The sequence below is a fragment of the Nerophis lumbriciformis genome, linkage group LG27 (assembly GCF_033978685.3).
Source record: "Nerophis lumbriciformis linkage group LG27, RoL_Nlum_v2.1, whole genome shotgun sequence".
Taxonomy (NCBI): domain Eukaryota; kingdom Metazoa; phylum Chordata; class Actinopteri; order Syngnathiformes; family Syngnathidae; genus Nerophis; species Nerophis lumbriciformis.
The window spans coordinates 17,839,608-17,865,655 of NC_084574.2; the positions used below are offsets into that span (position 1 = coordinate 17,839,608).

Below are 26,048 nucleotides of genomic sequence, written 5' to 3' on the forward strand. Positions count from 1 at the left end.
GCCAGATCTGGCCCTCCACATCATTTTATATGGCCCGCAAAAGCCTGGAAATAATATGTTTCAATAAAATACCTTATATTTTCGTTCTCTACTTTCTTATTTCTTACTAAAGTTTTTTTTTTGTTTTTTTCTAGTTTGACCGGGAAAAAAAATAGTATCCAATATTGCAAGAAATACTATATTACCTAATTTTGTTGGTCAAAATCCAAATAAATACTTAAATATGTGCTTAACTTATGAGTACAAAGCAAGTTATCCATCAAATGGTACACTATAAAAATGACCAATAGATTTTACTGTAGCATTTAGGGAGTTTTTTTTATTTTTTTATTTTTTTTACAGCATATTACTGTAAGTTTTTACAGTAAAATTATGTCGACTGAGCTGTCAGTTTTTTGTTTTTGTTTTTTTTTTTACTATAAAATCTACGGTTGATGATTTTATGGTACCACATTTTATTATGGTAAATAACTGGCATCTGAGTTGCCAAAATAAATTTAAACAGCAGTACTGTATTTCTATTTACAGTAATTTGTTGTAAAAATAATAATAAAAAAAACAAAACATATATTTTACAGTACAATATTTTACTGGCAACTAAGCTGCCAGTTTTTTTCTGTAAAAAACTGGTAAAATCGGCAGATTTTTTTTTTACTCTTTACGTAATTAAAAAAAAAAAAAAATTTAATTCATAGGCAACTTCGTTAATTATTCACTGTTACAAGCAGCCCTCTAATGGCAGCCATGACTGCGGTGTGGCCCTCAATGAAAACAAGTTTGACACTCCTGGTCTGGTGGGACAGGCCAAAGTTAAGTCGGAGAAAATGCAGTCCTTTATAAATTTTTTAATGTTTCTCTCCTGCCCGGTAGCAAATGCATCACGGACCAGTACCGGTCCCCAGACCGGTGGTTGGGGACCACTGGCCTAGAGGACTTTTACCAATAATTGGATCTCTGTATAAATGTAGCTACATTTTCCATCGGTGACAAGAGGTACATTTTTTTGGACTTCTAACTCGATGCAAACGATTCAACAGCGCCTCTGTGGGATTCAGTCCAGAACTGCACTCGACTGCTTCAAAACATGGACACACATAAATAACTGAATCTTCAACAATAGATGTTTTTTTTCACTCGTAAAAAGAAAAAAAAGGTAAAAAGCCCACCGAGCTACGACTTTTAAAGAATATATTTCACAGAGACTTCATTTAAGTACTCTGTGTGTACAATTTATTTTATTCTAGGCCGGGGGTCAGCAACCCGCGGCTCTCGAGCCGCATGCGGCTCTTTAGTGCCGCCCTTGTGGCTCCCTGGAGCATTATTAAAAAAGGATTGAAAATGGAAAAAAATGGGGGGGAAATAGAAACAAATGCAACAGTTTGTTTACATGTAAAATCTTCAACTCCTTTGTCTCATTTTGTCCACCAAAAGTTTTATGCTGGGCGTGAATGCACAAAGGTGCACTTTGTTGATGCTATTAACTTGTTGGAGTGCTAATCAGGCATATTTGGTGACTGCATGACTGCAAGCTAATCCATGCTAACATGCTATTTAGGCTAGCTGTATGTACATATTGCATCATCGTGCCTCATTTGTAGGTATATTTGAGCTAATTTAATATCCTTTACTCGTATCCTCTTTGTATATAATTTGGTTTTGCATGTCTCATGACACATTATCAGTATGTATTATGGGCTGCATTTCAGATAGTTGTTTGTGTGCCATGTTGTTCCAGACCACAGCAAACATCACCTAGCCTGTCATTTCCTTGAACTTGAACACACATCTATACCTTTGGCCATTCTAAGACAGTCATTTATCTGTTATCTCACCTTCTAAGTAGCCTCTGATTTATTAATGTGTTCTAATGTTGTAAACATGTGTAGAATAAATATTAAATTTCAACATTTCTGTCAACGAAGATTTGCTTCAGGTTGCGACAGTCATTTTGATAGTAGGCTATTATAGCCTGCGACACAGTAATTTTGATAGTAGGCTATTTTAGCTAATATAGACACTTGCCTTCATTATAAGACTTATATACGGCTTTTCATTTTTTGTGGCTCTGAACAGATTTGTTTTTTGTATTTTTGGTCCAATATGGCTCTTTCAATGTTTTGGGTTGCCGACCCCTGGTCTAGGCCGTCAAATTTCTTTGAAAGGTTTCAAAGTTAAAGAGGTAAAAATAAAAAAAACTTTTGAATGAAGCATTTGTGTGCGTTAGTTCAAGACTAGTCTATATTGGTCTGATTTTATATGCAGCCTGCAATCTGAGCACCAGAACCATGTAATCTAGCAGTCCAATAGTCGTGCAACACTGGAATCAAAGCAAACAGAGAGCGAGAGAAAGGAGAGTGACAGAGAAAGACGAGTAGAGAGAGGAAGTCTTTAGGCACACGATACGTTGTTTTGGAGCTAAAAAAAGAGACGAGAAAGAACCGTTTGGGAATATGGGAAAAAAAGGACCTTTTCTCGTTGATTTATGGTTAAAACTACATTGACTAAGAATGCACACAAACAAACTGTAAATAACAAATAGACATGTGCAATATAAATATCTAATACACAAATTTAGCTTTGTTTTTTTATTAAACTCCTAACTTAAAATATAACAGAGTAATACAACCAATTGTGTACATTGGGATGTATGTACCATTAAGTTAATCCTCTAAAGTGCAAAAAAAACCGATTTCAACAGCAAAACAGATGACAGAGGCGCTAATGGCTCATGAAAAGAAAATAAGTTACATATTTTCCAGACTACAAGCCACTAATTTTTTCCAACACTTTGAACCCTGCGGCTTATAAAATGTTGTGGCTAATTTATGATATTTTCTTCGCTAACAGCCATAATGTTTTGTATTCAACAAACAGTTTTCATATAACACCGATTAACAGACTGAAAAGTTGGCGCCATCTTTTGGACGAGTTTGCTCATTGCAGGTGCTGTGGGTTAAAAAAGGAATTCCTCTTTCGTGCCTTGAACTGGAAGTATAACTGTCCATAGCGTTGTTGCTTGAAAGGATTTTTCATTCGTCATTCCAAGCAACGTTTGTAAGTTTTACAATGTAACTAAAACTATTCACGCTATTAAACCGTCCCATGTGTGATGTCTGTAGGAGTGTTTTCATGCATATTTGTACATGCTATCATAATGTAATCAAGCTAGCATTGTTAGCATTAGCGAATATCCTGACAGATGTAAAAGTGTCTGTGTTAGAATTATTATTGTGATGATCCGTTGCCAGTTAAAAGGCCTACTGAAACCCACTACTACCGACCACACAGTCTGATAGTTTATATATCAATGATGAAATCTTAACATTGCAACACAAGCCAATACGGCCGGGTTAGCTTACTAAAGTGCAATTTTAAATTTTGCGCGAAATATCCTGCTGAAAACGTCTCGGTACGATGACGCCGGCACGTGACGTCACGGATTGTGGAGGACATTTTGGGACAGCATGGTGGCCAGCTATTAAGTTGTCTGTTTTCAACGCAAAATTCCACAGTATTCTGGACATCTGTGTTGGTGAATCTTTTGCAATTTGTTCAATGAACAATGGAGACAGCAAAGAACAAAGCTGTAGGTAGGAAGCGGTGTATTGCGGCAGGTGTTGTGCTGGATAACGCACCCCCACCGTAGAATGCACCCCTTGACTGGTGTGCTGGATAACACAGCCGGTGCTTCATTGTTTACATTCCCGGAAGATGACAGTCAAGCTTTACCATTGGCCTGTGGAGAACTGGGACAACAGAAACTCTTACCAGGAGGACTTTGAGTTGGATGCGCAGACGCGGTACCGTGAGTACGCATGCAGCTGCGGCTTCCAAACATTTGATCGCTTACCCATACGTGCGTGCCGCTATGTGCATGTCACGTACGTAACTTTGGGGACTTTGGGGAAATATATGTGCTGTATGAACTTTGGGGAGGTGAACGGTACTTTGGGCTGTGGGATTGAGTGTGTTGTGCAGGTGTTTGAGTTGTATTGGCGGCTTATACGGACGGGAGAGGGGAGGTGTTTGTTATGCGGGATTAATTTGTGGCATATTAAATATAAGCCTGGTTGTGTTGTGGCTAATAGAGTATATATATGTCTTGTATTCATTTACTGTTTTAGTCATTCCCAGCGGAATATCAGGTCCCACCCGCCTCTCACAGCATCTTCCCTATCTGAATCGCTCCCACTGCCCTCTAGTCCTTCACTCTCACTTTCCTCATCCACAAATCTTTCATCCTCGCTCAAATTAATGGGGAAATCGTCGCTTTCTCGGTACGAATCGCTCTCGCTGCTGGTGGCCATGATTGTAAACAATGTGCAGATGTGAGGAGCTCCACAACCTGTGACGTCACGCATATCGTCTGATACTTCCGGTACAGGCAAGGCTTTTTTATCAGCGACCAAAAGTTGCAAACTTTATCGTCGATGTTCTCTACTAAATCCTTTCAGCAAAAATATGGCAATATCGCGAAATGATCAAGTATGACACATAGAATGGACCTGCTATGCCCGTTTAAATAAGAAAATCGCATTTCAGTAGGCCTTTAAGACTCCCTTAGTTCTGTTTCAGCACCCCTGGGTTTGTATTCCTTGGTTGTCATGGGTGCTGATTATTTTCACATGGCTCTGATTAGTATTCGGGACGCTCACCTGCTCCCGGGCACTAATAAGAGAGCTATTTATTCCTGCCTTTCGCCACACTCGGTCTGGCAGTCTTATTCGCTTCATGCAACACGTTACGTTGAGTATTCTTGATTCCTGAGCTAAGATTTGGAATGTGTTTTCTTGTTAGCTACTCCATTAGCTACCCGTGCTATCGGCACGCTGTATTTTTGTATTTGGAACTATTTATGGACATTAAATCATTTTCCTACCTGTACCTTGCCTCCAGAGTTTTCCGTCTGCATCCTGGGAGAACGATCCACGCAGTAAAATGCGACCCAAACGTGACAATTATTTGTGTATTAATTCCATCCATCCATCCATCCATTTTCTACTGCTTGTCCCTTTCGGTCAATCTCTGCTGCATTCGGGCGGAAGGCAGGGTACACACTGTAGTTTTGCAAATTCACCAAAACGTCACCGTGGAGTTATTGAGTCTGTTTAGCTGATTGGAGAGCTAGCTTCCACAGCTGGTGGGTCCATGACGATGACTTCTGTTTTGTTTGATCTTACGTTTTACTGCCCTGTGACAGGCATCGTTTGGAAACAATTAAGGTATGTAAATAAACATTGACAAAATATTTTTTTACCGGTATATACACTATATTGCCAAAAGTATTTGGCCACCCATCCAAATGATCAGAATCAGGTGTCCTAACCACAGGTGTATAAAATTCAGCACTTAGGCATGGAGACTGTTTCTACAAACATTTATGAAAGAATGGATGGCTCTCAGGAGCTCAGTGATTTCCAGCGTGGAACTGTGCAACAAATCCAGTTGTGAAATTTCCTTGCTCCTAAATATTCTGGGTTTGGAAGTTGCCAGGAGAACGGTACATTTCGGACGGCATTGTGCCGAATGTGAAATATGGTGGAGGAGGAATTATGGTGTGGGGTTGTTTTTCGGGAGTTGGGCTTAGCCCCTTAGTTCCAGTGAAAGGAACTTTGAATGTTGCAGGATACCAAAACATTTTGGACAATCCCATGCTCCCAACCTTTTGGGAACAGTTTGGAGCGGGCCCCTTCCTCTTCCAACATGACTGTGCACCGGTGCACAAAGCAAGGTCCATAAAGACATGGATGACAGAGTCTGGTGTGGATTAACTTGATTGGCCTGCACAGAGTCCTGACCTGAACCGGATAGAACACCTTTGGGATGAATTAGAACGGAGACTGAGAGCCAGGCCTTCTCGACCAACATCAGTGTGTGACCTCACCAATGCGCTTTTGGAAGAATGAACGAAAACTCCTATAAACACACTCCGCAACCTTGTGGACAGCCTTCCCAGAAGAGTTGAAGCTGTAATAGCTGCAAAAGCTGGACCGACATCATATTGAACCCTATGGGTTAGGAATGGGATGGCACTTCAAGTTCATATGTGAGTCAAGGCAGGTGGCCGAATACTTTTGGCAATATAGTGTGTCTGCGGCTTATGGTCCGGTGCGGCTAATACATGAACACATATTTATTTATTCTAAAATGTGCTGGGTACGGCTTAAATACCGGTGCGTTCTATAGTACGGAAAATACGGTATTGTCTTTACATTTAAATTAACACGGGTCTCCTCCTGCCTGGGGCGTCAAATAACCTTGAGCCGGGCCTGCTTGCAAGATAAAAGCACTTGGGTTGGACACCAGTCTTGAGTCAACAGCGCTGGACAAACACTTATAAGGGCTGAAATGACAGGTTGGGGGGGTTGCAGTACCATCCAGACAAAATGAGACCGAGTGTGCAAAGGGCAAATTACAAAATGCAAAGCAGAGACGCGACACCGAGCTATGTTTAAATCAGCTCACGTGGGTTGGCATTGAGTTTCTGTCAGAGATGTAAAGCAATCCAACACTGCCTTTGAACTGAAGACCATTATAATTCACAGCATTCTGATCCTATGAAAGGTTGCGTGCAACACACAACAAGCCAAAACACCTTCTAGTCTTGAGCACCAAAATCTTTCGAAGGATATCCTCAAAGGAGTTGCAAAATGACTTAACTGTTGTGCTGGTAGAACTCTGCAAATTCTTAAGAATCTGGACTTCCAAAGATAGAAAAGCAAACAGCAGCATTAAGTGTGCTTGCAAGCAAATACCGTGTACACAATAAGCTGCTAACCTCAGCAAAACCTGACCTGACAGGAGGGCTGAAGGCCTGAAGGGCACTTGTGGAATTATGTGAAGTAAAGCTGAGCCAGGGTGTGGTACTTGGCAGTTTTTTTAAATTATTATTATTATTATCATTTATCTGGCCTGTGTCGAGTATCAAAATTATACTTGGACATCTAGATCTTTGGGCTGTGGAAGAGGGCAAAGTAAAGAGAGGATGTGCTTATCCAAACTGACCTTTTAGTCAGTGTGTTTGAATAACACAATACAATTCCTAAAACATGTACTTTAGTTCAGGTACAATAAAGCATGTTTCTGCTTGCCTTGCCGTTGAGGGGCAGCCGAGCATGACATCATATTAAATGTCAACCTGTATAACCTGGCTTGAATTTAGCAAAGAAAAGACATGTTTTAATGGGACTAGGAACTGCACTTTTTGGGGGAATTTTGCCTATCATTCACAATCCCTATGTAAGACAAGAACATTTTTTTTTCCATTTTTCATGCATTCCAACTTGAACTTGGTGATATATCGAATATACTCGATATATCGCGGGTTTGTCTCTGTGCGATATAGAAAATGACTATATCGTGATATTTGAGTATACGTTCTCACGCAGTTGCTTTTAGCTGCGGGCATTACACTACATGCGTTTCTCACTCTTTCTTGTCTCTCCTTCTCACAGAGACATAAAACAAGCGCACCTTCTTACATACGTCACATACTGTGGCGCGTGCAACGTCTTACGCTCTCGCGGAGCAGAGAGGTAGCGGCATGGGTAAGGTTAGCTGTGATGCTCGCGGAGTGGTGCGAGTGGTAATACGAGAGAAAGAAGGTGCGAATCTGGTAACAAATGAAGGAAGAATAATTAATTCCCATGAAAAATATCGTCTGGCGGTGGTTTGGCTTCAAGCGGGAAGATGTCGAACAGACAACCGTAATATGTCAATTATGCGGCAAAAGAGTTGCTACAAAAAGTAACATTACTGCTAATTTGTAGCATCATTTCAAAAGTCACCCGCTAGAGAATGAAGAGTGCTTGAAACTCTGCATGTCAACATCTCCGGCCGGTGCAACACCCAACAAAATGCCCAAGTAACCATTTCCACATCAACCCCGTATGAAAAAAATAGTCAACAACAGAAGGAGATAACGTCAGCAGGAACCTACCACATAGCGAAGGACATACACTATTTGATTTCCTATTATGCAGCTCATTTTTATTTGACAGTTATTGAAATATCTTGTGTGACATCATGCACAAAAGTGCACTTTATTTGTTTTTAAACTATTGTAGTGGCGTTCTGTACAAAAAGTGCACTTCAATTTAGTGTTGTTTTGATAAGTCATCTTAGTGACATCATGCACAAAAGTGCACTAATAGCTTGTTTTAAAATGTCTCTGACAATCTAGCACTTTCTGTTTTGAAATGTGCCACTGCTTAATAACTGTTTAATAAATACAGTTTTGGTCAATTGACTTAGTTGTGATTTCCCTCTCTGCATGAAAGTTTAAAATGAGCAAATATTAATGCAGTATAAACAAGAATATTTTAATGTAGACACATAGAATCATCATACTGCTGTGATTATATGCATCAAGTGTTCATTCAAGGCTAAGGCAAAATATCGAGTTATATATCGTGTATCGTGACATGGCCTAAAAATACCGAGATATTAATAAAAGGCCATATCGCCCAGCCCTAGTTCCAACTCGTAAATAGGGTTGTACGGTATACAGGTATTAGTATAGTACCGCAATACTAATGAACCATATTCATCGACGTCCCATTTGGGGTTGTGAGTTTTTCCTTGCCCTTATATGGGCTCTGTACCGCGGATGTCGTTGTGGCTTGTGCAGCCCTTTGAGACACTTGTGATTTAGGGCTATATAAATAAACATTGATTGATTGATTGATATTCGGTACTATACCGCCTCTGAAAAGTACAGATAAAGTACAAATAAAGTAAGTTTCTTACAAGTATCATCCCTGCCGGACAAGGAATAGCTAAACATGCTTCACTACACACCGTAGCTCACCGGCGTCAAAATATAAACAAACGCCATTGGTGGATCTACACCTAACATGCATAATGATACCAAGTACAGGAGCGTATCTAGTGGATACTACTATGACTACATCAATATTTTTTAGCATCACATCTACTTTCGTTTTTTGTAAATGCATATTATGTTTATAAACTCAGGAAATATGTCACTGGGCACATGAGGACTTTGAATATGACCAATGTATGATCCTGTAACGACTTGGTATCGCATCGAAACCCAAATTTGTGGTATCATCCAAAACTAATGTAAAGTATCAAACAACAGAAGAATAAGTGATTATTACATTTTAACAGAAGTGTAGACAGTTATGTTACAGACATGTTAAAAGAGAAAGTAAGCAGATATTAACCGTAAATGAACAAGTAGATTAATAATTCATTTTCTACCACTTGTCCTTAATAATTTTGACAAAATAATAGAATGGAAAATGACAAAATATGTCACGGCATACGTCAGCAACTTGATTCTGCAGGCTGTGAGCAGATTACATCAACATAGCAACACATAAAAGCTGAAATCTGATTGGACAAAAACATTCAAACACATACAGTATGTGAAGCAGTGCAGCCCTGAAATTAGTTTTTTACTCAACATGACAGTAATGTGCTGTTAGGTTCAAGTTGTAAAAGTAGATCTGTGCTTTTTCTGATACAGTAGTGTTTAGGCCTGCAGAGAAGGTCGAGCTGGCACTGAATACGACAGTGTAAGACCAGATGTCAATGCATGAATAAATAACTATTTCATTTCCTATGTGGTAGTTATGCAACTAAAGACAGCAGTGCCTTTTGGGGTCACTTTTGCATCCTCTCTTCACCCAAACTGTCAGTTTGTTAGTTGCACATACATTGCAGTGTGCTGTACTGTATCTGAGGGGCGCGCGACATTTTAACTTACGGGGCTTTGTAATATCTGCGTGACCCGTTTCTTCTGTTCCAGAACGTTGAAGTCCTGCCGAAGATCGGGCGACATATTCCTGGCTCTGAGGTACTCCGGGTCGTTGACGTTGACTCGGTCAAAGTAGCGCTCCCTGGGGCCGCCACTGGGTGGGGGAGGGGTGGTCACAACCCCGTGGTGGACGTCCACGCTCATCCCTGTTCTGCCTCGGTCCTTCACTGGATGACTGCCGCTATGAATCTGACCTAGGGAGAAGAAATCAAGGGAGACAATAAAAAAACTAGGTCAACAAAAAGCAACAACCTATTTGTGTCCATTTGGTTTGCAACTAGTCGCAACTTGAACAAATCTGCACATACAGTATAAGCAGTGGATGCTCTCAACAGAAGTAAATAGTTGTGTTATTGCTTGTTTGGCAGCAGCTATGACAATTGTAACACTTCTGTAAAGGGATTTTCCAATCAGTGTTTTTTAATGCCGATTCCAATACTGATCTTTCATGATCCGCCAATACCAATATCCATACCGATCATGTGTATTATGTGGATGTTTGTCTATGTGTGTCCTGTCATTGACTGGTGACCAGTCTTGGGGGCACCTGTCAGCTGGTTTAGGCTCCAGCTCATCCCTAATGGAGTATAAAACCAATTGGCTTGCATAGACTTTTTTTGTTTTGTTTTGTTTTTTGTCCTGTCCAGCTACTCAGGCAAATCATATTGTTGATGTAGATGCCCATATCGGCTATACAGATTAACTGTACAAAAGAGAAGTGTGGGATGCTTCTCTTGTTGCCTTATTTGTATTTGACTTTATTAAATGGATTTATATTATTATCTGGTGCAGCAGAGTGGGAGTGAGTGAAGTGAAAAGTAAGTAAGTAAGTACCGGTAAGTGAAAAAAAGGAAGACAGAGGGGGAAATTGTGGGGAAAAGAGGGGGATAAGACAGAGAGACAACAACAACAGATCAGCATCAGCGAATAGGGTATGTCCAAATATGATGGTAAAAGTGATAGCATAGAAGCAGTTAATGAAATAAATATTAATAACACAAAAATGACAATGAGCATTATTATAATACAAATGGAGCAATACAAATACCAATAGAAATAGCACTATTGATAAATAATAATAACAATAATTACCTCTATTATCAACAATACATCTGTTTCAAATGCAACAATACATATATGTAATGATAACTTGAAATACAAAAGAAAGCAGATAAATGGAGGGGAAGAAGGAGAAGCAAACTGTATTAACCTTGTAGATTGTTATAGTAACGATAGGTTAAGCTTTGTCAGTGTGCCGTGTGTTACCCTTGCATAGACTTTAGAGACCAGGTAATACCTACAGTATGAGTCTTGTAAGAACGTTGTGATGAAACAAAAAAAATAAGGTATAAATGTAAAAAATATTTATAATCGCGAAAATTACAATTCTCTTGTAATTTAAATAATTACAATTTACGATTGTCAGTAATAAATACATTATGGATTTGTTTTAGATTAGCAGGTTTCCATCCATCCATCCATTTTCTACCGCTTATTCCCTTCGGGGTCGCTGGAGCCTATCTCAGCTACAATCGGGCGGAAGGCGGTATACACCCTGGACAAGTCGCCACCTCATCGCAGGGCCAACACAGATAGACAGACAACATTCACACTCACATTCACACACTAGGGCCAATTTAGTGTTGCCAGATTAGCAGGTTTCAATAATTCAAATTGAATACTTTGAAATACTTTGTTGGAAGACCATAATAAATACATTTTAAGACCCGTTCCAGTTTTTGTACTAGCAAAATGCCTTCATGCCGAATGTTCCAAGTTTCAAAGTTATCTTGCAGCTGGTGCAGTCTGCTTCATATACATTTTTATCTACCAGCTACATTGTTTACTTCTGGAGCCACACATCATTGAACTTTCACTTAACCATTGTTCACTAATAATTATGACAAGATTGTTCCTTGAATTGAGAACAAACCACGGTGTGTGCGCAGCACACTGAGGTAGCTGGTTGTGGCCTGCAATTTAAGACCGCACTGCAGTTTTGTAGTAATAAAAATCGAAAACATTCAAAAGCAAAACTGAAATTTGCAAATAAAAGTAATGTTAATATATTTAAGGACCTTTTAAAATTGTATTTAAGACAGTTTATGTCATTTTAAGATCATTTTAGACATTTTAAGGCCCCAAAGGTAAGTGGTTCTCAAATTTTTTCACCAAATACCAGCTCAGAAAACACTTGGCTTTCCGAGTACCATTATAATGACTCACATTAAAATACAGTCGTGCTGTAGGCCTAAGTATTCAATCAAAACACGGCGGATTATTATTATTATTTTAACAATTATATTTAATATTTGTGGCCAATGTAACATTACACACAGTTTGTACAGTTACACTGTGTTTGAATAAAGGAATACAACGCTGTACTTTAATCAAGTACTATTTTGACGTACCACTATATGGTGCCCGTGTACCTCTAGTACCAGAGATGCGTAATCGAGAGAGTATGGTCAACTCTGTTTCAAAGTTGGTACCAAACATGGCGCCTTGTCGTCACGTGAGGGGCTTTTGACCAATCATCGTGAATATCCTCTGGCCATACTCTCTCTGATTGGTCAAAAACCCCTCACGTTGCTCGAGGGCGCCATGTTTGGTACCAATTTTGAAACTGAGCTGGCCATACTCTCAATACACATCTCTGACTTGTACCCCAGTTTGAAAATCACTGACCTAGATTATATTTTTGGAGATTATATGCAGTTTATCAATATGTAATAATAACAGTAATTGTATGCAAGCACTGAATTTATATTGTGATCATCAAAGCTATTGCACAATACAGTCTATATAAAAAAAACTTGATAAATATCTTGAACCTTATTGATATTGGCAACTACTAGATATTTAGCAAATGGTGTGAATCACAACTTATAAGTTATCTATCAGTGGTGTGCCGTCAGGGCCAGCAAGGCCTTCTCTGCTGGCCTAACAACCAGAAATGATAATCATAATTATAGATGAAAGTAATTGTTTATTTACTTTCTCTAAATATCCAAAAGTATTCATATTCTCTTCATGTCATATTATGCTCCTTCCAGCGCTGTTGTTTTTAGGTTATAGAGTTTTTATCCAATCAGAATTCAGCTAGTTTATGTTGCCATGCTGTACCAAATCTGCCCGGGCCTTCAGAATCAATAAGTGAACGGGGACATACAGTTGACAGACAGTTGCGATAGCCAATCAGATCACAAGTTGTTGTCAGTAAGTCCTTCTAGCTGGCCTAAGGCAGATATACTGTATATTGTGATGTTATGAGCGAGGTAACATAAGAACTCCATTACCCAGCATGCCACAGTAGTGAAGAGCATGCGCAGTAGCCCCGTTTAGGTTGTTTAATGTAGCCATGCCCGCAGCTGGATGTTTTTCATGAGCACGCTGTGGAGTAAACTTTAAGAACTCAGCCAAAACACATCGTCTGCATCTTTTATGATTTGACAAGATAACACATATATTTGCAAGGCCATTTTCAAGAAGGATATTTAAAGAGAAACTACATCTTGTGAGACCATGTCGGCCAACCCCGGAAGCTCGAATGGGTTCTACTAATTGTGACTTCAGATATTTAATTTTTTAATTTTTTCATGATTAATATGTTTTTTGCAATTTTAACTTTGACAGTACCACAAAATATATATTTTAATTGATTCAATGTCCAGTAGTGCGTAATTGTGTTCCTGTATAGTATTTCTCCAGCAATGACATCAATTATTGTATTTTGAGAGGTAATCGTTGAAGTCGGACATCACTGAAGGCCCGTCTCTGTCATCTATTCATGTGAACTCTATGGATATTTATTGTTGTGTTGTGGATTGAATCAAGGGTGAACGAATGTGCTGGAAATTGTTATGAAATGTTTTAGCCGTGCTTCTTCCAACTCCTTTTCGGACATAAACGTGCACATCCGATGACTACAAATGGCACAGGTTTAACAATTGAGTCAAGCCTGAATGGATTCTGCCTTGCCACAAAAGAAAAATGCACAACATGGTACATGCATAAGAACAATAATAAATATATTGATGGATCAATACGCAGACAGCATATCTAATTTATAATTTGACCAAATTCTACCCCACTTTCTGCTTTAGCAATCTCTTTGTGTCTGCCAAGAGATCATTGTCCCCGTTGTGACCCCACTGAGCAATGGCGGTTGAGTTAACGCTTGTAAAAGAGCTTTGCATCTCTGAATGAATCCCTTTGTGCTTTTATCACCGATGCAGACATCTCCTTCTGCATGAACTTGACAGAATATGGCGTCGGAGCGGAGTGGTGTGCTGTGAGTGACTGCAGCTTCAGGCTATGTCTACACTAAGCCGGATAACCCCTTAAATGAATAATTATTTAGCCTAAGTCCTGTTTCAGCCACACTAAACCATCGTTTAAGATTCCCCTCATTGGATCATTTTTTACACGGGTAAGTGCGAATCTTAGCTTTGTATGGACTCATTGATCGTTTACAAACTGAGTTCGGAGAGGAAATGAAGTCAGAAAGACCGCGCCCCACACAGGAAGTGACGTCAGAAAGAACGCGCCACAGCCAGCTTCACAACAACCGGAGCTAACCACTGGAAAGATGGAGGCGAGTCATCCAGACATGCCCGTGTTTCTCATTCTTCTACATGTACAGACGCTTGTGGGAATCATACATGAATACCTTAAGAGAAGAAAACGCGCGATTGCATCTCAGACGGCAAGAGAACTTTCGAATGTCCGGATCAGCTGTGATTCTACTTACCGAAAAACTGTGTCCATTTGTCGAAGGAGAGACAACAAGAATGCGGGCTCCCGTGGATGCGATAAGAAAGGTAGGCTGTGCTTTGTATTACCTGGCCGTCGAGGGAAGACTACGGAAAACATCGAATGCATTTGGACTGGCAAAGCAGACTGTATCAGTTATTGTCCGCCATGTATGTCGCAGACTCAACGTCTAGGTCTAGACTATATAAAGTCACCAAAAAGGAATGGACAATGAAGGTAAAGGTAAAAGAGTGAGGAGCGTCCTGACCAGATATCTAGATCCCTAGATTGATTGATGTAAAATGTTCTTTATCACATTGTTTACTTTCACGTGTCCAATAAAGATTTTATTAATTTATGATGTCTCAGGTGTGATTCACTACAATAGGGCCCCACAACACATTGGACTCCACTTTATTTAAATACCACAACACTGGATATTGTTCAGATAAGTTAAATTTAATTTAAGAACTTGCATACAAAGCAACACTGGAGGTGACTATGACGTGTGCATTTTCCGCACATGCGTACTAGGTCGTGTTGCGCCGGCGGACGGAGGGGTCGGGGGTCTTAAACGACCATTGTGTGTGTGTGAGGACAAGGATAAAGTTAGGTGGGATTTACCTAGGATAACCTTCGCCGGCTTAGTGTAAAAGGGGCCTCAGTGACTCAGTGGCAGAACGATGGCTCAGACTGTGTTTACTCCAGAGGCGCTAGACCGCAACCTGTACCCTGAGGCAAGGTGACCACAACCTCTAACCCTCTGACCTCCAGGGAACTACAACTACTACCCCCCACATTCGCTTATTTTCAGCAGCTAAGCCCTCTTCATCTGTGGGGAAACCATCGCTCAAAAAAACTTTCCCATCTCGTTAAAAAGTACTCTGAACCAATCAGAAATGTTATTGCATAAGCGGTAAAGATTTAGTCACAATTACAGTTGATCCTCTGGAATCTTTTGTTTACAGTCTGGCCACCTGTTTTGTGTTGCTGCCCTTTGCCACAGAGACAATGTTTCGGCATCTGTGTGTTTAAAGGGGAACATTATCACCAGACCTATGTAAGCGTCAATATATACCTTGTTGTTGCAGAAAAAAAGACCATATATTTTTTTAACCGATTTCCGAACTCTAAATGGGTGAATTTTGGCGAATTAAACGCCTTTCTAATATTCGCTCTCGGAGCGATGACGTCACAACGTGATGTCACATCGGGAAGCAATCCGCCATTTTCTCAAACACTGAGTCAAATCAGCTCTGTTATTTTCCGTTTTTTCGACTGTTTTCCGTACCTTGGAGACATCATGCCTCGTCGGTGTGTTGTCGGAGGGTGTAACAACACGAACAGGGACGGATTCAAGTTGCACCAGTGGCCCAAAGATGCGAAAGTGGCAAGAAATTGGACATTTTTCCGCACACTTTACCGACGAAAGCTATGCTACGACAGAGATGGCAAGAATGTGTGGATATCCTGCGACACTCAAAGCAGATGCATTTCCAACTGGACTGGACAGATCAGCTTTCAGGAAAAGAGAGCGGATGAGGGTATGTCTACAGAATTTATTAATTGATAAAAACTGGGCTGTCTGCACTCTCAAAGTGCATGTTGTTGCCAAATGTATTTCATATGCTGTAAACCTAGTTCATAGTTGTTAGTTTCCTTTAATGCCAAACAAACACATACCAATCTTTGGTTAGAAGGCGATCGCCAAATTCGTCCTCGCTTTCTCCCGTGTCGCTGGCTGTCGTGTCATTTTCTTCGGTTTCGCTTGCTTACGGTTCAAACCGATATGGCTCAATAGCTTCAGTTTCTTCTTCAATTTCGTTTTCGCTACCTGCCTCCACACTACAACCATCCGTTTCAATACATGCGTAATCTGTTGAATCGCTTAAGCCGCTGAAAACCGAGTCTGAATCTGAGCTAATGTCGCTATACCTTGCTGTTCTATGCGCCATGTTTGTTTGTATTGGCATCACTGTGTGACGTCACAGGAAAATGGACGGGTGTATATAACGATGGTTAAAATCAGGCACTTTGAAGCTTTTTTTAGGGATATTGCGTGATGGGTAAAATTTTGAAAAAAAACTTCGAAAAATAAAATAAGCCACTGAGAACTGATTTTTAATGGTTTTAACCATTCTGAAATTGTGATAATGTTCCCCTTTAAATGAGAACAATTTAAAAACATGTTGCTGATAGTTTTTTTTTTTTTAATGAATTAGCGTTGACATGCCCTTCTTAGCTCAGCAACAACAGCACCAAATTCCAAAAATAACAATTAAAATAAAACTAGACACTAGGAGGATTTGTTGCAGGGCCGTTCTGTCATATTACATTTGTTGACTGGTAAATGTTTTCTCACACCAACCTTCAGTGACATTGACTGCATTCCACCCATTTGTATTTTTAATTGACAGAAGGAGCTCCCTCTTCTATCTCATAGCTTACTGTTTATTGGCTGCAAAGTTCACCTAAGTGCACAAATTACGTTTGCAGCAGGTTAGAAGCAAGGAACTTTACTCAACACTAAACCTTCTACACACTCTACAACAGGCAGCTAATTTAAGATCTACGGTATCAATGTAGGGCAGCGTGGTGGAACAGGGGTTAGTGCATGTGCCTCACAATACGAAGGTCCTGAGTAGTCCTGAGTTCAATCGGGATCTTTCTGTGTGGAGTTTGCATGTTCTTCCCGTGACTGCGTGGGTTCCCTCCGGGTACTCCGGCTTCCTACCACTTCCAAAGACATGCACCTGGGGATAGGTTGATTGGCAACACTAAATTGTCCCTAGTGTGTGAATGTGAGTGTGAATGTTGTCTGTCTATCTGTGTTGGCCCTGTGATGAGTTGGCGACTTGCAGCTGAGATAGGCTCCAGCACCCCCGCGACCCAAAAAGGGACAAGGGGTAGAAAATGGATGGATGGATGGATGGTATCAATGTACACATTTTTGCCTTTTATTCTCATCCCCGTTTTATTTGGAGTGTATTACCTTCACCAAGGAGGTGTGTTCTTGTTTTTTTTTGCATGTGTCAGAGTACAGTATAATCGGGTTTCAATCGTGCAGTCAGAGCCAGACCTACTATGACAGCAGCAATGGTGAAGAACAAATGCCACTCATATTTAGGATGGCGACAACTGCTATTCAGGAAAATGCTTAAAGCAGCAAGAAAACGGCACGTCGCAGCAAAAAGGAAAATGAGAAGAGTCCTCAGTAAAGGCAAAGCACTAGAATACAATGGAAACTCAGTTTCTGTTCCAAAAGATTAGAATTGTAGAAAAACTGAAAAAAAAATGTCATAAGAAATAATGCAAATCGGGCAACACAGAGGCTAGAGCTGGTGCCTCACAATAAGAAGGTCCTGGGTTCGATACCCGGGCTTGGGGTCTTTCTGTGTGGAGTTTGCATGTTCTCCCTGTGACTGACTGGGTTCCCTAAAGGCACTCCGGCTTCCTCCCACCTCCAAAGACATGCACCAGGGGATAGGTTGATTGGCAACACTAAAATTAGCCCTAATGTGTGAACGTTGTCTGTCTATCTGTGTTGGCCCCGCAATGAGGTGGCGACTTATCCAGAGTGTGCCCCGCCTTCTGCCCGATTGCAGCTGGGATAGGCTGTGGTAGAAAATGGATGGATGGATACTGCAAATCCAATTAATCAATTAATTAATTTTGATTCCCGAGCGCGGCCACAGCTGCTGCTCACTGCTCCCCTCACCTCCCAGGGGGTGGAACAAGGGGATGGGTCAAATGCAGAGGGTAATTTCACCACACCTAGTGTGTGTGTGAGACTATCAGTGGTACTTTAAATTTTAACTTTAACTTGAATCAGTCCCAGAAACCCAAAGATATTAACATAAATCACATTTGGCAGAGTCCATGGTTCTCGCCCGGAAAAGGGTGGAATGCCATCTCCGGGTTGGGGAGGAGATTTTACCCCAAGTGGAGGAGTTCAAGTACCTTGGAGTCTTGTTCACGAGTGAGGGAAGAGTGGATCGTGAGATCGACAGGCGGATCAGTGCGGCGTCTTCAGTAATGCGGACGCTGTATCGATCCGTTGTGGTGAAGAAGGAGCTGAGCCGGAAGGCAAAGCTCTCGATTTACCGGTCGATCTACGTTCCCATCCTCACCTATGGTCATGAGCTTTGGGTCATGACCGAAAGGACAAGATCAAGGGTACAAGCGGCCGAAATGAGTTTCCTCCGCCGGGTGGCGGGGCTCTCCCTTAGAGATAGGGTGAGAAGCTCTGTCATGCGCGGGGAGCTCAAAGTAAAGCCGCTGCTCCTCCACATCGAGAGGAGCCAGATGAGGTGGTTCGGGCATCTGGTCAGGATGCCACCCGAACGCCTCCCTAGGGAGGTGTTTCGGGCACGTCCGACCGGTTGGAGGCCACGGGGAAGACCCAGGACATGTTGGGAAGACTATATCTCCCGGCTGGCCTGGGAACGCCTTGGGATCCCCCGGGAGGAGCTGGACGAAGTGGCTGGGGAGAGGGAAGTCTGGGCTTCCCTGCTTAGGCTGCTGCCCCCGCGACCCGACCTCGGATAAGCAAAAGAAGATGGATGGATGGATGGATGGATGTAAAAAAAACATGCAAGTGTATAATTGAATGCAATGGATACAATTTCATGTATTATTACCTTTTTTAAAGATTCTTGTTGGCAAAGACAGCGAGGAGCGAAAACGGAAGAGCCAAGCAGATACCACTTTTTATGATTTCAATGGTGTTTTTAGGGTTCTGCAACTTTCTTTGGCCAAATGGTGGATTCACATCAAGCCAAACTCAAATGCAAAGAGAAAAGGCATAGAGACTAAGTAGTCTTCACTTGAGATTATTTGTTTCCGCTTAATGATACATGAACAAAGAGACTAATGTGCTATATGCAATGTTTGGCTGTATGATAACCAAGACAAATTTTTCCGAATCATATGAAAAGTGTGGCATATAAAACAGAGGTGCCATTATATTTCTATTAGCAATTGTGTTTATGTTGTATTTTCTAGTCAAGGACCTTTAAATGTGAAAGTATGCAGCAACAATGTATGAGGAGCAATAAACAACGCTGGCACGATGATATATTTATATACGACATGGGAGGATCTCTCCAAAAATGTTCTAAACTCCTGCTTCAATGCCAGTGTTGTATTGAGCAAGTGCCTGGAGAGTAGTGGCATATTAAAGGTCTTCATTAATGTAGCTCAACTTCCAAGAGTTTACATCATGTTGTACATCCACTGCATAGTTTGTGCGAGGAGTGTGACAATATATTAATTAATATTGGGTTCACGGGAACGAGACACGATTTTAGACTAATTTTAAATAGGGGCGCATTGCAGTGAGGAAGAGTTGGTACAACTCCAAGAGCCCTGACTGGCAGGTATTGACTGAGGGGAGGAGATCACGGGGGCCAGAATTTCTGGCAGGACCCCTGCTTTTAAGAAAATTACTATGAAAAGTAGTCAAAAAATAATGCATATAATGTAAATACTTTTGCATGCAAGATTTTCTTCACAGTTGAACTTGTTTCCACAGAAAAAAAAAAAAAACATTTGAAATAATTTTTTTGAGGAGGTTCGTGCGGTCGTCTGCGTCTCTGATACCTCTCTCGGTTAATAGTTCAGTTCAGTTTAGTTTATTCAATTATTAAGCACATTTAAAAACAACCCCAGTTGGCCAAAGTCCTGTACAGACATAGGAAACTACTTTAAAACCCAGAAGGATGAATAAAATGCAATATTAAAATACACCTTAAAAGAAGTGCAAAATATATCACCAAAAGATACTAAAATGTAATAAATAAAACATTTATAAAAATGACCAAGATATCCTACCTAACTGGATTTGAACGCCAGGGAGTAAAAATATATCATATAATTTTTTTTTTATAGTTTATTATTCTTCGGTCAATGTTCAACAAAATAAACAAACAGTTGAACATTCATAGATTGAAAATGAAAATGTTGCAGACCGAAAGGGTTTAGGCTGAAGTTGAACACGCATTGCGCCTAACCCTATAAACAATGTCAAGTACAAGATGAACTTCCGAAAATTATGAAATGTCTTTTGTACAACATATTATAAATACACATTATACACAACATAAACACAGTTCAATTATATACACAGTAGAGGCAAGTGAACTATCCTTGTACACGTGTTAAACCTTTGTACCAATTTATATGCTATATACAAACGACTATACTTCCATTATTATTTATATCCCACATTCAGTATTTTAATTAACATTGATCATAGTATTAACTACTGTGTTGATTCAAGAGTGATATATTTTTTCAAGACATTGGTCTTAAAATGTTTTTTAAATGTGTGAATGGAACTGGAACATTTTAAGGAATCATCCAAGCTGTTCCACAGTTGAACCCCCCTGACAGAAACACATCTACTTTTTAAGCTCATTCTTATCTTTGCTTTCTGGAAGACAGCTGAACCTCTGAGGTCATAGGGATTCTCTCTGGGTTCAAACCTCTCCTGTAGACACCCAGGCAGCATGTGGTTATGAGCTTTGTACGTCACAATAGCAGTGTTGAGGTCAACAAGATCGTGCAGTTTTAATGTTTTTAATTTAATAAACAGAGCATTGGTAATGATAATCTGCATAATTTACAATTCTAATCGCTTTCTTTTGAAGTAAGAATATAGAGCATAGAGTCTATAGAGAATATGTTTTTAACCGAGATTCAAATTGGCTTAGAGACTGGGAGGATCAAATAGATAGTAGTAGGGTTGTACAGTATACGGGTATTAGTATAGTACCGCGATACTAATGAACCATATTTGGTACTATACCACCTCTGAAAAGTACCGCTCCGTCACCCCCCGCGCCCCCGTTGTCATCACGTCGTGTCATTGTTGGTTTACGAGCAGACGAGCATGTTCGGCAGCGCACAATCACGGAGTACTTACAAGCAGACACAGTGTGTAGACAGAAAAGGGAGAACGGACACATTTTGTCTTAAAAACTAACGTTAAAGGTGAATTTATAACACTGAAACGCCCTCAGGAAGTGGTGCTTTAAGACATGGCTAGCTAGCCAGCGGCTAAAGTCCAGCCCCAGTCGGCAGTGTTTTGGTCTCCATTGCGACGAAAAAAGTAGGTTTCTTACATTTATCATCCCTGCAGGATGAGGAATAGCTAAGCTCTTCTTCATCCATCCATCTCACTGTCCCCTTATATAAACTGTCCACCGTGTGTGCCCGAGCTTTCAGCCGCTCTGCCATTCATCTTTGGAACTCATTACCACCAGACCTTCGTAACTTAGACTCAATATCCCTCTTCAAATCAAGACTCAAAACACACCTACTCCTGACTGCTTATTCACTGTAAATCTTATTGATCTTTGTTGTTGTTGTTTTTATCCAATTGATTGTATTGTTTTGATTTTGTACAGTGTCGAGTGCCCACAAAGGCGCCTTATAAGTAAAATGTATTACGGTATTAGTATTATTATTATTAAACATGCTTTACTACACACCGTAGCTCACTGGCGTCATAATGTAAACAAACGCCATTGGTGGATCTACACCTAACATCCACTGTAATGATACCAAGTACAGTAGTGAATCTAGTCGATACTACTATGATTACGTTGATATTTTTTGGCATCACAACATATTATTTTGTTTTTTTTTGGTGTCATCCAAAACTAATGTAAAGTATCAAAGGTGATTATTACATTTTAACAGAAGTGTAGATAGAACATGTTAAAAGAGAAAGTAAGCAGATATCAACAGTAAATGAACAAGTAGAAGAATAATTCATTTTCTACCACTTGTCCTTAATAATGTTGACAAAACAATAGAATGATAAATGACACAATATGTCACTGCATATGTCAGCAGACTAATTAGGAGCCTTTGTTTGCTTACTTACTAATAAAAGACAAGTATGTTCACTATTTTATTTAAGGACAAACTTGCAATAACAAACATGTGTTTAATGTACCGTAAGTTTTTTTGTTAATAATAATAATAATGCAATTTTTTGTGGTCCTCTTTATTGAGAAAAGTACCAAATTAATTTGGGTACCGGTACCAAAATATTGTTACAACACTAGATAGCATTAGTGTGCATTTGGTGCAGAGCCGTAAAAATCTATGCTTTTATTCTGGTTCAAATAGTTGGTCCGAGGTGGAAACCGTTGTAGTTCCATTGGGGGCACTGGGCAATGTCCCAGACAAACACCCACATCGAGTGCTTGTGGAGAACTCCAAAGTGTGACTGCTTGTGTATCTACAGGCCGCCACCTCTTAAAATAGGACAGCCTTGTGGGTTACATTACAACCCCAACTGTAACAATACCAGGAAAGAATCTGTAAGGCAGCTAATTATATCCACACACACACCCACACAAACTATACTTTCAGTGATTTATAGTCCAAACCCATTAGTGTATGCCTATACGCACACAGCCACACACAAACACAGTGGGCATGATCCATGTTTAAAGGAAACTGCACTTTTTTTAGTATAGCCTTCAGACTTCACCAGGTGATGCAGACCCGCCCATATTTGAAGCTAAAACTGGGCGTTTAAAAAGTGCTGATACCCCTGCTGAAATCACTACTGTGTCTATTTTGGGGTTGTATTTTATATGTAGATATCATTTTGTTGATACAAATTATTGCTACAGTGTAATAATTATTGTTACCTGTGGTAATGCCACTATGATACAACATCTGTATTATAATCCTTGAACAAAGTAAGAGTGAAACTCATGTGAATAATCACTGAATGGAGAACTGGGGGTGGGATTAAATAAATTATCTTCTTCCCACTCCCTTTCAGGCAAAACTGGACAATCATGCATTACATACTATACATTACCTTTTGCACTATATTAATTTATATTATTATGTGTTGTCAACTTTGTACTTTTTTATGTCATTGCCTGAAATAAATAAATGAATGAAAAATGAATGAAAATTTTAAGGTCCATAACAGTGTGAAAAGAGGTTTTCAGCATTAGAAGACCCCTTCAGAGGTGAACTGCAATTTTGTTTTAAATGTTCCCTATCGCTTATAATTATTGAGAAAGGATGGATGTAATTTTTTTGGTTTTGATTCTAACTTGTAAATAAAATTCTGATAACAGCGGAGCCAATAGGAGGTCTTCTATTCCGCACATAAAAATCCTATAAACAACCATTCAAAAATGGCCAACAATACTCCATTTACATTTCGTGACTTGAATATTAACCAAGTAATAGTGATATTGTTATTATAAACTATTTATAGCGGCGCCGTGATCCCTAGCGTGTGTGCAATTTCCACATTATCGGCTGGTGAGGTGTTTCCTTGCCTCCTTGCTAACTGGAAGTTCATTGTAGATCATAAATCATGCCTCTCATCTGGATAGAAGAAGGCTGAGGATGTATTCCGGCAAGTTGGTACACTTTGACAGACGATTTAGACCCAGGAATGGCGATAATTACACAAAAAGGCGCAACATTTTTGTTTCATCTGACATCACATGGACAAAGATAAGACCTTCTGGAGGAAAGTTCTGTGGTCAGATTCAACCAGAAGCTTGCCAGAAGCTTGTGGGCGGCTACCAAAAGCTAACCTGACTCTCGGTAGATCCTTGTAGTTCGCTGAGCTTCACACAAGGATCTGGGATCGAGGGCAATGCAAACTCCTTCAAGATAGCAAGAAATAATTAACCAATTCGAATGGTCGGGCGGGATTTCATAGATGTGACGTAGCGCCGGAGCGACTGTTTGATTCAAACAATAATGGCAGCACGCAGCGAGGAGTCGTGTGCTGACAATAATTCTGCTATTGCAACTGTTTTGTCGAATCTATTGAATAATTAATTATTTAAATTAATAAATTAATTATTTTCGCTGTGTCGTTATTCCATACTTGCCAACCTTGAGACCTCCGATTTCGGGAGGTGGGGGCGGGGGTGGGCGTGGTCGGGGTGGGACGGGGGCGTGGTTGGGGGCGTGGCTAAAAGGGGAGGAGTATATTTACAGCTAGAATTCACCAAGTCAAGTATTTCATATATATATATATATATATATATATATATATATATATATAAAAGAAATACTTGACGTTCAGTGAATTCTAGCTGTATATATATATATATATATATATATATATATGTATTTTATTATATATATATATATATATATATATATATATATATATATATATATATAAAATAAATACTTGAATTTCAGTGTTCATTTATTTACACATATACACACACATAACACTCATCTACTCATTGTTGAGTTAAGGGTTGAATTGTCCATCCTTGTTCTATTCTCTGTCACTATTTTTCGAACCATGCTGAACACCCTCTCTGATGATGCATTGCTGTGTGGCACGCACAAAAGTGCTTTCATCAAATGCATTAGATGGCAGTATTGTCCTGTTTAAGAGTGTCACAACATTGCTGTTTACGGCAGACGAACTGCTTTACGGTATACAAAAACGTGACTGCTGTTGTTGTGTGTTGTTGCCGCGCTGGGAGGACGTTAATGAAACTGCCTAACAATAAACCCACATAAGAAACCAAGAACTCGCCCTCCATCATTCTACAGTTATAACGTGATTGGGCAGGTATGCTGTTTACGTTGTGGGTTAGCGGACTCAGGTCCATGAATTTCGGGAGATTTTCGGGAGAAAATTTGTCCCGGGAGGTTTTCGGGAGAGGCGCTGAATTTCGGGAGTCTCCCGGAAAATCCGGGAGGGTTGGCAAGTATGCTTTATCCAATATGTCGGCTGTTCTGTTTTGGATTTCCCAGCGTCGCTCTCATCAGTGTCACGGGTTGATTTCGATGTGAGTGGTTGAAGTAGTACATCATTCAAGATGACGGACAAGTGGTTTATCCAATCACAAACAATGATTTTTTTTTACAAGGCCCCGCCTTCTGAAATACATCTCCTATTGAGAAGTCCCAGATCCTTGTGTGGAGCTCAGCGAACTACAAGGATCTGGCGAGAGTCAAGTTAACCAAAAGCGCCTTATTGCAGTGAAACTTGCCAAGGGACATGTAAGCAAATATTAACATTGCTGTATGTATACTTTTGACCCAGCAGATTTGCTCACATTTTCAGTAGACCCATAATAAATTCATAAAAGAACCAAACTTCATGAATGTTTTTTGTGACCAACAAGTATGTGCTTCAATCACTTTATCACAAAAAAAATAAGAGTTGTAGAAATTATTGGAAACTCAAGACAGCCATGTTCTTTACAAGTGTATGTAAACTTTTGACCACGACTGTGTGTGTTCTTGTAATAGATAGGGGTTGTGAAAGACAGGCAACATTCCCCAAACAAGTGCAGTTCCCCTTTATGTTTGCTTGCAGTGAAACTGGAGGACCATATGTGATCCAAAAGCTCAGCATCTTAAATGGAGGAAAATACAGGCACAATCAGATCTGTGTTTACATCAGAACGAGAAAGCATGCATCGAGAGTGATTTTCGGGAATCATTTATTTATGTTTGCTAAAAAAAAACAATGCCGAAGTGC

At 40.0% G+C, this 26,048-nt stretch overlaps 1 protein-coding gene across 3 annotated transcripts in view; it reads right to left on the reverse strand.

Annotated features, from left to right (window-relative positions):
• The window catches only part of add3a (adducin 3 (gamma) a), a 357,656-nt gene that overhangs the window by 103,837 nt on the left and 227,771 nt on the right, over positions 1 to 26,048 (reverse strand). For all 3 annotated transcript variants that reach the window (XM_061922748.2, XM_061922749.2, XM_061922752.2), the window contains one exon: positions 9,734 to 9,978. In XM_061922748.2, the coding sequence (XP_061778732.2) occupies positions 9,734 to 9,928 (195 nt within the window). In that variant the 5' untranslated portion in view covers positions 9,929 to 9,978. The remainder of the gene's footprint in view (positions 1 to 9,733; positions 9,979 to 26,048) is intronic.